Raw genomic sequence first — 12,894 nt, 5'->3', positions numbered from 1 at the left:
AATCCTAGTGAGTGGGATGCAAATCAAGTCAAAATACTAAGTCTCTAGTTTCTTCACAACGGTGAATAAATCAAGGAGAAAAGCAACTACACTTACATTCCTGCCTTGTGTAGCCTATAGAACACTTACACTTTTTAAGTCAAGACCTCAGGTTTTGGTAGGTTTATGAAAGTTTACAGCTGGCTTGTATAATGCCACACACCTAACTGAAAAGGAATGGGATTTCTTGTGTTGGTCACTGTCATTGTCATCGGGAAGCATGATTGCGTTCCCTCAAGGTGTAGAGGTAATTCTGTCAGCTGAGGTCACAGAGTTACATCTGACTGTTGAAACACTCTGCCACCGTGTCAGAGTGTTAGTTGCAGACAGCAGACTCTCCAGCTGTGCTTATTTGGGAAGGCGAGCTGGATGGATGAGCTAGGTGGGCTTAGTCATCTAACCACTGCAGGGAGATAGTAGGCGTGGACAATCCAGAAAAGTCCCTTTTAGCTCTGAAGTTCCCTAAAATACGTTGGTTTTAGATTCTGTTTGGAGATTTTGAGTATCTGATCTTTAAAAAACTGAGTCTAGAATTTTCACACCAGAGCCTTTCTGGGTTTACATGAGTCATTGGCCCCATGACACTCAGTGACTCTCCTTCTTCTCTGCAAGGAACGATCAGTCTTGATGGCCGTGACATCCGTCAGCTAAATCCAGTCTGGCTGAGATCCAAGATTGGGACAGTGAGTCAGGTAGGAGGAGAGGGCTCCATTTTTATTACATTTTCTTTTAAAATTGCTTTTGTCATTTGCTTTTTTCTTGGTCTTGAACCTTTCAAAAGAAAAGGAATGGAAGTTTTCTAGATGTATGAAACCAGTCTCCAGGGCAGGTTGTTTAGGTTTGTAAATAGTGCTGTTTCATGAAGACCTTAAACATTTTAACCACTTGAAGCATTGACTTTATCAGAAGCTGGGGACTGGCATTACTTTGTAATGCAGATAGTCTAGAAGATTGGGGAGAAAAAGATACAACTGTTTAGCTGCTTCTGGCTCTTCCTCAATTCTCATTTTCATTGCTAGCCAGTCTACTGTTTTGCATAATGGGTTTCAGAGACAAGCAAGCAAAGGCTGTGGCCAGAGCCAGGGTCTCCTTGCAAAGAGGCTGCAGATTTCAAGAACCTTGATGGAATGCGGTGTCTTTGATGAGGCTGTTTTCACAGGACCACTCGGTGCAGGGGAGTTTTGACACAGCTATTGGTATTTTTATCACCAAGCTTCGTGCACAGCAGGCAAACCCAAGCACCCCGACTGCTGAGCCTCTTCCTCTAATGAGCCTTCCCTCAGCACCACTCCATTGGTGGGGGGCAGCGACGGGGGGCTTGGCTCGGTGGTGCAAGGGTAACGGCAGTGCCACAGCCTTATTAGGGAGGGAGAAAGAAGCTGGGAGTTCATTTGCTTTTTAGCACTATTCCACAGAATAGCTCTGTCCAAATGCCATGTTCCCTTCTGCTCTGTGTGTATATCAAAAAGTGATAGAAATGGATTCTCCCATTGCCCTTGGAAGGCAGGCAGCTGGAGAATGCAGACGGGCTCGGGGTCCTCCTCGGGGAGGGGGACTTGCGTTTACAGAGCGCCTGCTGTGTGCTGGACGCTTGCAGGTGGCTACTGTGGGACCCCGTGTCCTGCAGTGGGGGACCTACAGGTGATAAAGGCAGTCCTGCTCGTGCTAATGCATGAATTTTTTAATCGCCCATGGGGTATATTTATGGAGAATGAACCAGAAAAACAGTATATATTCTCTGGGAACCGTTTAGTGTCTTAGCTGTAAGTATTGTACTAAGCTCCACTGTATTTACTAGACTGTTGCAATTTGCAATAAATACGTTTTATTTCCAATGTGTAGGAACCAATTTTGTTTTCTTGCTCAATTGCGGAGAACATTGCCTATGGTGCAGACGACCCTTCCTCGGTGACGGCTGAGCAGGTAGAGAAAGTGGCTGGTGTAGCCAATGCAGCTGCTTTCATCCGACATTTCCCTCAAGGGTTCAACACTGTGGTCGGAGAAAAGGGTGTTCTCCTCTCAGGTACCTTTTTGTTACCCCTTTGCAGCAAACACTCTCTAAACACTTCCTGTCGCAGTGTTATTTTCTAATTAGGCTCTTGTCCTTAGAGTTTATGAAATTAACCTTTTTCGTTTTCTCACATCTCTTTTGTATGTGGACAACTCCCCAGTTCCTTTCACTTTCTACCCCAGACATGTTTCCAGATTCCCACTGGTGTCCCACTGGGTAGTACTCAGCCACAGCAGCTTTCTTTCATCCCAGAAAAGATACGTTTTGTAACTTGAGATCCTTGAAAATTGTAGAAAATAAGACAGATACCGCGGATGGCAGGATGATTTGTCCAGGGAGGCAGAGACTGCATCAGGACAGACGTGCAGCTGAAGGGGCTCCTTATTCCTCACTTCGTAGGTTATGTGTAGACCCAGGACTTACAAACTTTTCTGTAAAGGACCAGAGAGTAGATGATTTAGGTTTGTGCGTCACACGTGGTCTCTGTCACAGTCTTATTATTATTTTTTAACGACTCCTTTAAAACATAAAAAGCATTCTCAGCGTGAGGCTGTGCACAGACAGGCCCTGGTCCAGACCTAGCCCAGGTGGAGTCCGCTCTGCCCCATCCTGGACGAATGGGGGCTCGCAGGGCTGTGGCACCATCTGGCCCATGGTATCGGCTCACCCCGCAGGTCAGATCGCCTTTGGGGGCGGTGTTTCCAGGAGGGAAAGAGAAAACAGTTCTATTGCTTTCAAATACAGAAGTGGGACCAATGAATAGAGGAGTAAATCTTTGGTGAAACAGATTTTTTTTTTAATTACAAATATTCAACTGTACTTCCTTTCACGACGAGCTCTGTCACGGGATGTGTGCGAGCAGGGGGTAGAGGCCTCCACGTCAGAGTGAAGCTGCCGGGTTGGGTGGGGGCAGGAGTCCTTCCAGTGCTAAACCGTTTGCTTAAACTTAGACTGCAGACAGTTTAACACAAAAACGTTTTAAGTTTGTTGTGTATGATTTGTTTCAATGATAGGCAGTAGATGAAAAAATATTTTTTGATAGATTGGGGAAGTTCCGGGGTTTTGATAGATTGGAGAAGTTCCGGGAGTAGAACCACTACTGTGTCACTGGAACAGACGTGTCCTTGGGCAGGACTCCAGTGTAAGCTGCTGGTGGTGAAATTACCGAGATGGAGGGGTGGGGTTGGGAGCTACCTGTGCTCTGTCCCATGAGCACAGCACCTGCTCGCTTGGAACAGGTGCTGCATGTCCTTCCCTTCGACCAGGACGCTCAAGCTCCATCTCCAGTGAAGTAACCGAAGGTCACAGTCTACCCTGGAGGAAGGCCCCCCGTGTGCGCATTGGCACTGGGGTCTTCAGAGCTGACCAGAGCCCTTGCTGGCCGCTCTGCTGACCCACACCAAGCACTCAGACCCCCACCAACCAGAGAACTGGGAAAGGAAGGGTTTTTCCTCCTTCCCTCCTCGTGAGGGTGGGGTTGCCTGGTTGAGGACAGCTTTTAGCAGCACCACCCATTTCAGTTTAAATGATTAACTTGTCTCAGATGAAATAATAAGTAGGTTCAGCCAGTAACATCAACCAAAAAGGAATGTTTTCGTCACCAAAAGTGGAATTGAGTTTCCTAACATGAACTAAGTTGGGAGGAGTGAGTTGAGTCCTGCGCTGAGACTTCACCAGTTATAACTTAGGAGAGCGTCCCTGGGGGGAAGGAGAGGGTGGGGTGCAACAGGGGTGAGGAGGGGAAGTATCATCTGGCCGTCCCTCCCCCTTCCCCCACACCACCCCCTGGCGTTTAGTCGAATTTGAGTTTTACAAAGGGGGCTGGCTAGCATGGCATAGTCTATCTGTTGCCCCCATTTTCATACACGCACAAAGTACCGCGTGTGTCGGTTGTTCCCTGGGGCAGGAAAAAGAAAACAGCGTGAGAGTGGAAGTATGGAGTAGTGTTCTGGGTGGACAGTGGAGTTACCGGTCCCAGCTCCTTTCGCTCCTGTCCATCTCACGTACTGCTCTGAAACCTCTAACTTCCTCGAGTTTCCCGTTCGTTTCCTGCTACAAGAGGTGCCCTCTTGCGGGGCACGGCACGTGTGGTTAAAAGCGCACAGCACTGTTCAGACCTCGGCTCTGCCACTGACCAGCTGTGAGGCCTCTCACAGGATATTGTGCCTCAGCTTTTCACCTGTAAAAAGAGAATCATTATAGGATCTACTTCAAAGGCTTGTTTTTGAGATGAAATGAAATAATACATGTAATGCATTTAGGAAATGCCTGGGACGTAGGAATTCCTCAATGTTAGCCATGATAATAATTATTGTTATTATTAATCTTGAGATAGATGAGGAAACATTATAATATTTAAAACGTAGGTTTCTGTTCTCGCATCTATCTCAACTATGACTGGGAGAAACTACCTTCAAATTGCCACATGGCTCATCAGAAAAGCCTGTTACCAAGAATTTTTGTTAAGGCGTTCAATTTTAAAATGTATATATTGTCATTGTCAGGTGGGCAGAAACAGCGAATTGCAATTGCCCGTGCTCTGCTTAAGGTAAGCCGGAAGCCTCTCGGCGGGGGTTGGCATTGTTCTTAATCAGGGACCTTGTAATTTGTAATGTGCAACTTTTCTTCTTCTTCCTTTTTCTTGGGAAGGGGCGGGTGGGTATATGGTTGACAGTTCTGGTGAAAGATGAGTTGGGAATTCCACTGAGTACCTGTGGTCCAAATTTAGCAAGTGTTTCCTGAGTATTAGGAGCCAGAGGGAGAACAGTTTAACACACGGATCTTCCATCAAGAAGCATACAGAATATTTTAAAACAAGAATGTCTCTATGTGTGTAACTGAGTCACTTTGCTGTGCAGCAGAGCACAGCATGGTACATCAACTACACTTCAGTACAAAAAAATAATAAAATTAAGCATACAGTCTAACTGGTAGAGTAGTGATTATATCAAAATACCAAAATAATACAAGTATGCTTACTTGTGTAATCTGTAATCACCTGCTAAACTGAATACTACAGACTTGAAATACTTATACAAGGCTCCTAAGAGGAGAGGGAAAAGCTGAAAGTCATAGACATTGTATTTTTTAGGAAATGATGGCCTTCTCCTTTGTTATATAACTATTCTCCTCAGATTTATAGGTGATTTTTTTAAAAAAAAAAAACAGCTTTATTGAAGCATGATTTACATATCATAAAATTGACCAGTTTTAAATGTACTTTTCAGTGACTTTTAGTAAATTTACAGAGTTGTGCGCCCATCACACAATCCAATTTTAGAACATTTCTATCACCCTGATACCCTTTTGCAACCTTTCTGCCTTCCCAGCCCCAGCCCGCCACTAATCTACTTTCTGTTTGTCTAGATTTGCCTTTCTGGACATTTCAGATAAATGGAATCAGACAAGATACAGTCTTCTGCTTCTAGCCTCTTTCAGTAGTATAGTTTTTGGGGCTCCTCCATGTTGTAGCCTATATCAGTACTTTATTCCTTTCCATTCCTTTGTATGGACAGACCACAATTTGTTTATCACCCAAGTGTTAATGAACTTCTGGATTGTTTCCGGTTTAGGGCTGTTGTGAATAGCACTGCTCCGAATGAACAGTGTACAAGCTTTTGTGTGGGCGTGTTTTCATTTCTTACGGACGGATTCCTAGACAAAGCTAGAATTTATGTGTTTCTCAGTTCTGTGTGTACTACTCCTAGCTAAACTACAAGCAGGACCTTGAGAGTCTAGACTCCATCTGACTCACTTTAGAGCCCCACTTCATACTGTTGGTTGATTCACCAGCAGGTTAAAGCTGCACTATGAAGAATATCCGATTCAGTGATCATTGTGATCATGGTTTTTGTGTGAGATCATGCGATCTCAGACACTTACGAGTTTGTTTTTCTTCTTTTGTAGCAGCTTTATTGTGATAGAATTCACACACTCTACAGTTCACCCATGGAAAGCGTGCAGTTCACTGTTAGCGTATTCAGAGTTGTGCCTCCATCACCATAATCAATTTTAGAACATTTTCATCACCCCCAAAATAGCATCCACACACCACCCTGCCTATTTCCCCATCGACCCCAGTCCCAGGTAACGACTCTGCCCCTGCAGAGCTGCCTGTTGTGGACATTTCCTCTAAGTGGAATCGCACACGAGGTGGACTTCTGTGTCTGGTTCCTCTCGCTCAGCAGAGTGTTTTCAAGGGTCATCCATGTTGTATCACGTATCAGCACTTTATTTCGTTTTATTACTGAGAGTGGGTTTTTCTAATAAAATTATGTTTTCTTTTCCTTTTAATGTTTTTCCTTCTTCAGAATCCCAGAATTCTTCTCCTAGATGAAGCAACCAGGTGAGGCTATCTTAATGTGTAACTGGATTAAACCAAATTCTTCCTCTATCACAAACTTTTATTCTGTACTTCAAATGATACGGCTGAGAATGCCTTACACTTTAAAGTCACGGGGTCTGAATTAATCATGACAGTTGGGAGGCAGTGAGCAGGCCGAGTCATGAGTTGAGGGTTCTAGTTTCAATTCAGACATTTGTGATGAATCCCTGATCACCAATCAGCAACTGTGCAAAATGCTTTTAACTTACATGGCAGTAGTTCTATGGAGGTCACGGGTCCAAAGCTTCTTTTTTTTATAGTAACTTTATAATATAAAATATAGATAGTTGACCCAAGAAGTTACAATTTTGATCATAGTGAAAACTGGCTGCTAATGAGGGGCCAGTGTACGTGTACCAGGAAATACACGCGTGAACAGTGTGCGTGGCCCTGACGTCTTTGATTTCCTGTGGGTTCTCCTATTCAGTGCACTGGATGCTGAAAACGAGTACCTCGTTCAGCAAGCTCTGGATCGACTGATGGAAGGAAGGACGGTGTTCATCATCGCCCATCGTCTGTCCACCATTAAGAATGCCAATATGGTAGCTGTCCTTGATCGGGGGAAGATCACCGAGTGTGGGAAACACGAAGAACTGCTTTCGAAACCAGACGGGATATACAGGAAATTAATGAATAAACAGAGTTTTATTTCAGCATAAAGAAGCAATTATTGGTAAACTTAATATGAGACACTTTAAATCAAAGCAGCACTGCAGGAAAAACATTTTTTAAAAACCCAGGCTGTATGAAATCTGTAAATCATACTTCAAGTTATTTGAAATCTGCCTATTTTTTCCAAAGATTGTAAAATATTGTTTTGAGATCGACCTGTTCTCAAGACCTTTTTATTCAGAGTTTTAATAATTGTAACTTTCTAAATGTCTAGTTCACTGAAGTTATTTTCAGGTTTTGTACTTTCATCTTGGAATATTTTGATTAATATAGCCTGGCACCTCACTTTATCTGCTGTTATAAATTGAAGCTATTGTCAAATGACAACTTTTAAAAGGGAATTATAAATAAAGAGCCTAATTATTTTAGGCCACTTTACCAATCACTGTGTAATCTCTTGGTAGTACTCTACCTACTTTGGGTATCGTTGTACCAGGTAGCAAAACAGAAGGTGAAAATCTAACCCTTTATTTTATCCTGATAATCTCATAAAGCAAACCTGACATATATATATATGTGTATATATATATATATATGTATGTATCTATATACATGTGTGTATATATATATGTATATATATGTGTGTATATATATGTGTGTGTGTGTGTGTATATATATACACACACACACACACAAATAGTTAACATCACATGGCAAGGAGGGATCATGTATGTTCCCCATCTCCCCTCTTCAGAGGTGTGAAAGTTCAGGGACATGTGTTCCTCTGGGCTGAGACTGTGTTTGGATGTGTGCATTTTCAACATTTTTGGCACCTAAGAACCTGATGAGTTGTGAAAAGGGAAGAGGCCCCATCCTTTGAATATGAGAACTTCTGATTTCATTATTTACATATTTGTTTCTGTGAATTTGGGAAGCCAGGTATTATCAAGAAGGATGTAAAAATGAATTTTACACTTATGTTGTCTGAGGCATGTATCTTGAAAATTATCTTTTAAGAGTTTATAATTCCTAGCCAAATTTTACAGCTTTTTATCAGTTACTTAGTTTTGAAATTTCATTCAATGAGGCTAAATTCCAAAATTATTAATGTAACTGTAATGTTCAACCTTAAAACATTTGAAGGAAACTTATACGTTCTTGCTATTCTGCAGAAGATCAAGAAAGCTTAAGAGCTTTTCACTCTTCTGAAAAGAGGACATAACTAACCATCTTTCTTTTATTTGTGGTTGTAGTTTTATTCACCTAAATTTCTGAAAATTCCTCAAGCAATGCTGACGCCATTGGATTTGTCGTATTTCATATCGGCACCATTAATTTGCTGTTGCCTCAAGAAAAAGTGCTTTTCTACATTGATAATGCCAGAACCTAAGAAGTGACAATGTTGATGTGATTAAAATGGACGTTTCCTCGTGTCCTAAGTATTGATTAGTTTCCTGATTATACTGGAAGAAACCACTATTTCACGATAAGGATGGAGTATTACATTTATTCTACGTAAGGGAATTTATTAATGAATAAAATGAGTTCAGTGAATGAATGAACTCAGTGTTCTTTGAATTAGTAAACAGTACATCTGTGACAGTAATTTTAACAAGCTTTACTTGTTTTCTTCATGGTTTACTACTATGGTATAGTTCTCAGAAAGATACAATCACAAGGTTGGATCTGAGGGAAATCTCTTTGTGCCATAGAAATATTTACAAAATTGAATTTGATCATTACATTTTATTTTCTTATACAATGTGTTAATTGTGTCTTGGGTAACATTTTATGTCATGGATTAAAATTCAAGCACATTACATTTATTGTGCACTTTATTTCTATTATTATTACAGATGCAGCTTGTCACTTGCCACTCACTGATAGGGTTTTGATATGAGTCTGCAAGCAGTTGATTTACTATGCAGTCAAACCTCTCTGCTAAGGATAATCTGTATCTGCAGCCGCTCCCCAGCGCTAGCATCACCACCTCAGCTCCACCTCAGATCACCAGGCATTAGATTCTCATAAGGAGTGCGCAACCTAGATCCCTCGCATGCGCAGTAGGGTTCGCACTCCTGTGAGAATCTAATGCTGCCGCTGATCTGACAGGAGGCGGAGCTCAGGTGGTAATGCGAGCGATGGGGAGCGGCTGTAAATACAGATGAAGCTTTGCTCGCTCACCCACCCTTCACCTCCTGCTGTGCGGCCTGGTTCCTAACAGGCCACGGACTGCTAGCGGTCCGTGGCCTGGGGTTGGGGACCCCTGATCTAGAAGATAAGCAAAAAGAAGTTTAAATCACATGAAAGTCTCCACGTGAAGATAAAATGTCACATCAGTGAGCTTAGTGTTCTGTTGTCTGCTCTCCCAGGCTCCTCTCTGTGTAAGGTCTCTGACCTTGGACCTGACTGGTTCCCAGGAAATAATCACAAATTAAACCATTACAGGCCGTACCCTGTATATGTACTTTTATAAAGTAGGGCTCCACTTAGGGAAATCCATTTTATTCCATAAAAGTGCCAAAGCTGTTAGAAAATAAGTGAAAACAAATGTAAATTTTGTAAAACGTTAAGTATATTAATGAAAGAAGTATATGGAAACTGCATTGTAAATGTTCGTTTGAGGGTGTTTGTTTTTCTACGTTTTTACATCTGAGGCATCATGGAGCTTAGCTGGTAATCGCCGTCCAACTCATTCAGTAAACACTTGTGGAGCATCCTCTATTTTGTTAGGTCCTGTGCTAGGTGCTGGCTGCACCCCCCTCCTGGGGCTGGCACAGGGGTCCGCAAGCTGTGACCTGCTGCCTGTTTTGTATGGCCTGCAAAGCTAAGGATGGTTTTTACAGTTTTAAATGGTTAAAAAAAATTCATAATACATGAAAGGTATATGAAATCCAGATTTCAGTGTCCATAAGTAGAATTTTATTGGAACACAGCCATACTCAGGGCAACAGACAGCAAGCTGGAGATTCTTCCTCTCTGGCCCTTGACAAAAAGTTTGCAGCCTCCAGCACTGGGGAAAACAACACACATTCTTCACTGCTTGAAGGATGTTTAAACTATGCTGAAATTTAGAGTTATCTCAAGAAGTTCCATTGCCACTAGATGGGGGCCTTGGAAATGACTAGGCCTGGATAATTTCCATGATGAGTTCTTCATTGCACCCCTGCCTTTCCATTTGAAAAGGATCATAATTACTGTGTTGCTGAGAATGGAATTCTGATAGTTCTACCACATCTGCAGGAAATAATCCTGGCTGCTTCCCTGTTGTTGACCGCAGGGATGAGTCCCACATCAATCAGTGTGGTCGTAACAGAATGGGCTGAGTTTTAGGAAGGTTGGACAGAGGGAGGCACACCTAGGCTGAGAATCTTACACACACACATGCTGCACTTGTGGGGTATTTTTCTTTTTATCTTAATGAAACAAAAATGGGCTTATAGTGGACATACTAATTTTTAACCAAACTTTTTTTTTTTTTTTTTTTAACCGGTATGTGGGCCTCTCACTGTTGTGGCCTCTCCCGTTGCAGAGCACAGGCTCCGGACGCGCAGGCTCAGCGGCCATGGCTCACAGGCCCAGCCGCTCTGCGGCATGTGGGATCCTCCTGGACCGGGGCACAAACCTGTGTCCCCTGCATCGGCAGGCGGACTCTCAACCACCGCGCCACCAGGGAAGCCCACCAAACTGCTTTTTTTATTTGATAATATCTTCCTACATCTGCAAGTATTCATTAAACACATCCACATGTATTCTTTTTAACCATATAGCATTCTATAATGTGAATATACTAGAAATCTATTGTTGGACATTTATCTTACTTGCTGTATTCTTTGCTGTCATAAACATTACCTATATATCTTTGTTTTGATTTCTTTGATTTTTTCAGACAAATTTCTAAAAGTGAAATGGCCAAGTTTAAAGAGCATATACAAATTATAAGGCTTTTTGATAGACTGTCCTAATAAAAGACTACTAATTCATAATCCCACCGGGAGGCTATACAGTAGGACCTCTTTCTCCACAGCCTTTTCAACATGAGCTATTTTCTTTTCTTTTTTTTTTTTTTTGTTTGCGGTACGCGGGCCTCTCACTGTTGTGGCCTCTCCCGTTGCAGAGCACAGGCTCCGGACACGCAGGCTCAGCGGCCATGGCTCACGGGCCCAGCCACTCCACAGCATGTGGGATCTTCCCGGACCAGGGCACAAATCCGTGTCCCCTGCATCGGCAGGCGGACTCTAAACCACTGCGCCACCAGGGAAGCCCGCTATTTTCATTTTTTAAAACATTCCTGCTGGTTCAACAGGCAAACAGTGCTGATGGGTGGTTTAACTTGCATTTCTTTAATTAGTAGTGAAGTTTAAGACTTTTTCATGTGTTTTTTGTCATTTTTAGTCTTTGATTTAGTGCTACTTCATGCCCTTCATACATTTCCATTTTTTTCTATTGGGGTAGCTTACTTTCTCTTACTGATTTTCTTTAAAGTTTACTATTTTATTATAAATATTTTTCCTTCAGATTTTTTGTGTTTTTTGACATCCACAAATGTAATGGTGTCTCTGTTCTCTAATTCTCACAAGTGGGCACTATTAGCAGTTTATCAGAGGCTCAAAAAGGTGACACAGATAGTAGACAGCAGAGGTGGTATCTGAAACAAGTCCCATTTAATTCCAGAGTCTATACACTCTTGTCAGTTACTACACAGTAGTTAGCAAAATGTCCCAAGACAGCTGTCTCAATAACACTTGGAATAAAGACACAGACCTACTAAAGAATGGACTTGAGGATATGGGGAGGGGGAAGGGTGAGCTGTGACAAAGCGAGAGAGTGGCATGGACATATATACACTACCAAACGTAAGGTAGATAGCTAGTGGGAAGCAGCCGCATAGCACAGGGAGATCAGCTCGGTGCTTTGTGACCACCTAGAGGGGTGGGATAGGGAGGGTGGGAGACGCAAGAGGGGGGAGATATGGGAACATATGTATATATATATAACTGATTCACTTTGTTATAAAGCAGAAACTAACACCCCATTGTAAAGCAATTATACCCCAATAAAGATGTTAAAAATAAATAACACTTGGGAGTGCAAATTGTTAGAAATGCAGACTCTCAAGCCTCAGCCCAACGAGTCAGACACCGAGATGGGGCTCAGCCGTGTAGCTTAGCCAGCCCTCCAGGTGCTGCTGGTGCCCACTTAGGCTGGTGAGCCACTGCACTACACTGCCCTTCATTCTGGATTTCTAAAGTAAGTGGCTGCACTAGATTAAATGAGGTAGAAGGATAAACAGGGAAATGGCAGCACTGGGGAGGGATAGAGAAGCCCTCGTCTGCCCCAAGGTGTATGTGATGTCTTTTGTTCCACGTGCCTTCTCCACTCTATCCTCTGGGAGGCCGGCCTCCACAGACTGTCCTCGTGTCCTCCTCCCTCACACCCTGGCCTCCCTGCACTGAGGTCACAGTACGAACACTCCCAGTCCCCTTCCTTCCGGGTTGCCATGAGTTGCTGCATCTCCTGACCCAAGGCCACGGCTCTGGCAGGTGGCCCTATTTCTCAGGTTCTGGTGACCACTTCCTTTCTTGGCCCATCTGCTGTTAGGAGCCTCAGGGCTTTACACAATCCCTAATAGTTCTCTTTTAAAATTTTATATATTTATTTTATTTTGGGCTGCGTTGGGTCTTTGTTGCTGTGCACGGGCTTTCTCTAGTTGCGGCGAGCAGGGGCTACTCTTCATTGCAGTGCATGGGCTACTCACTGTGGTGGCTTCTCTTGTTGTGGAGCATGGGCTCTAGGCACTCAGGCTTCAGTAGTTGTGGCATGAGGGCTCGGTAGTTGTGGCGCACGG

General features: G+C 43.1%; 1 protein-coding gene across 5 annotated transcripts in view; it reads left to right on the top strand.

The window, feature by feature from the left end:
• ABCB10 (ATP binding cassette subfamily B member 10) overlaps window positions 1-8,866 on the top strand; it is a 32,701-nt gene extending 23,835 nt beyond the window's left edge. For 4 of the 5 annotated variants that reach the window (XM_060125612.1, XM_060125611.1, XM_060125610.1 and 1 more), the window contains 5 exons: window positions 652-731; window positions 1,882-2,062; window positions 4,555-4,598; window positions 6,361-6,395; window positions 6,862-8,866. In XM_060125612.1, coding sequence (XP_059981595.1) covers window positions 652-731; window positions 1,882-2,062; window positions 4,555-4,598; window positions 6,361-6,395; window positions 6,862-7,093 — 572 coding nt within the window. In that variant the 3' untranslated portion in view covers window positions 7,094-8,866. The remainder of the gene's footprint in view (window positions 1-651; window positions 732-1,881; window positions 2,063-4,554; window positions 4,599-6,360; window positions 6,396-6,861) is intronic. The other variant, XM_060125609.1, reaches the window with a different exon arrangement.
• The last annotated feature ends 4,028 nt before the right edge of the window (window positions 8,867-12,894 follow it).

The sequence above is a fragment of the Lagenorhynchus albirostris genome, chromosome 16 (genome assembly GCF_949774975.1).
Source record: "Lagenorhynchus albirostris chromosome 16, mLagAlb1.1, whole genome shotgun sequence".
NCBI classification, from domain to species: domain Eukaryota; kingdom Metazoa; phylum Chordata; class Mammalia; order Artiodactyla; family Delphinidae; genus Lagenorhynchus; species Lagenorhynchus albirostris.
The sequence above is the reverse complement of the archived record's forward strand: the minus strand, read 5'-3'. Positions and strand labels throughout refer to the sequence as shown.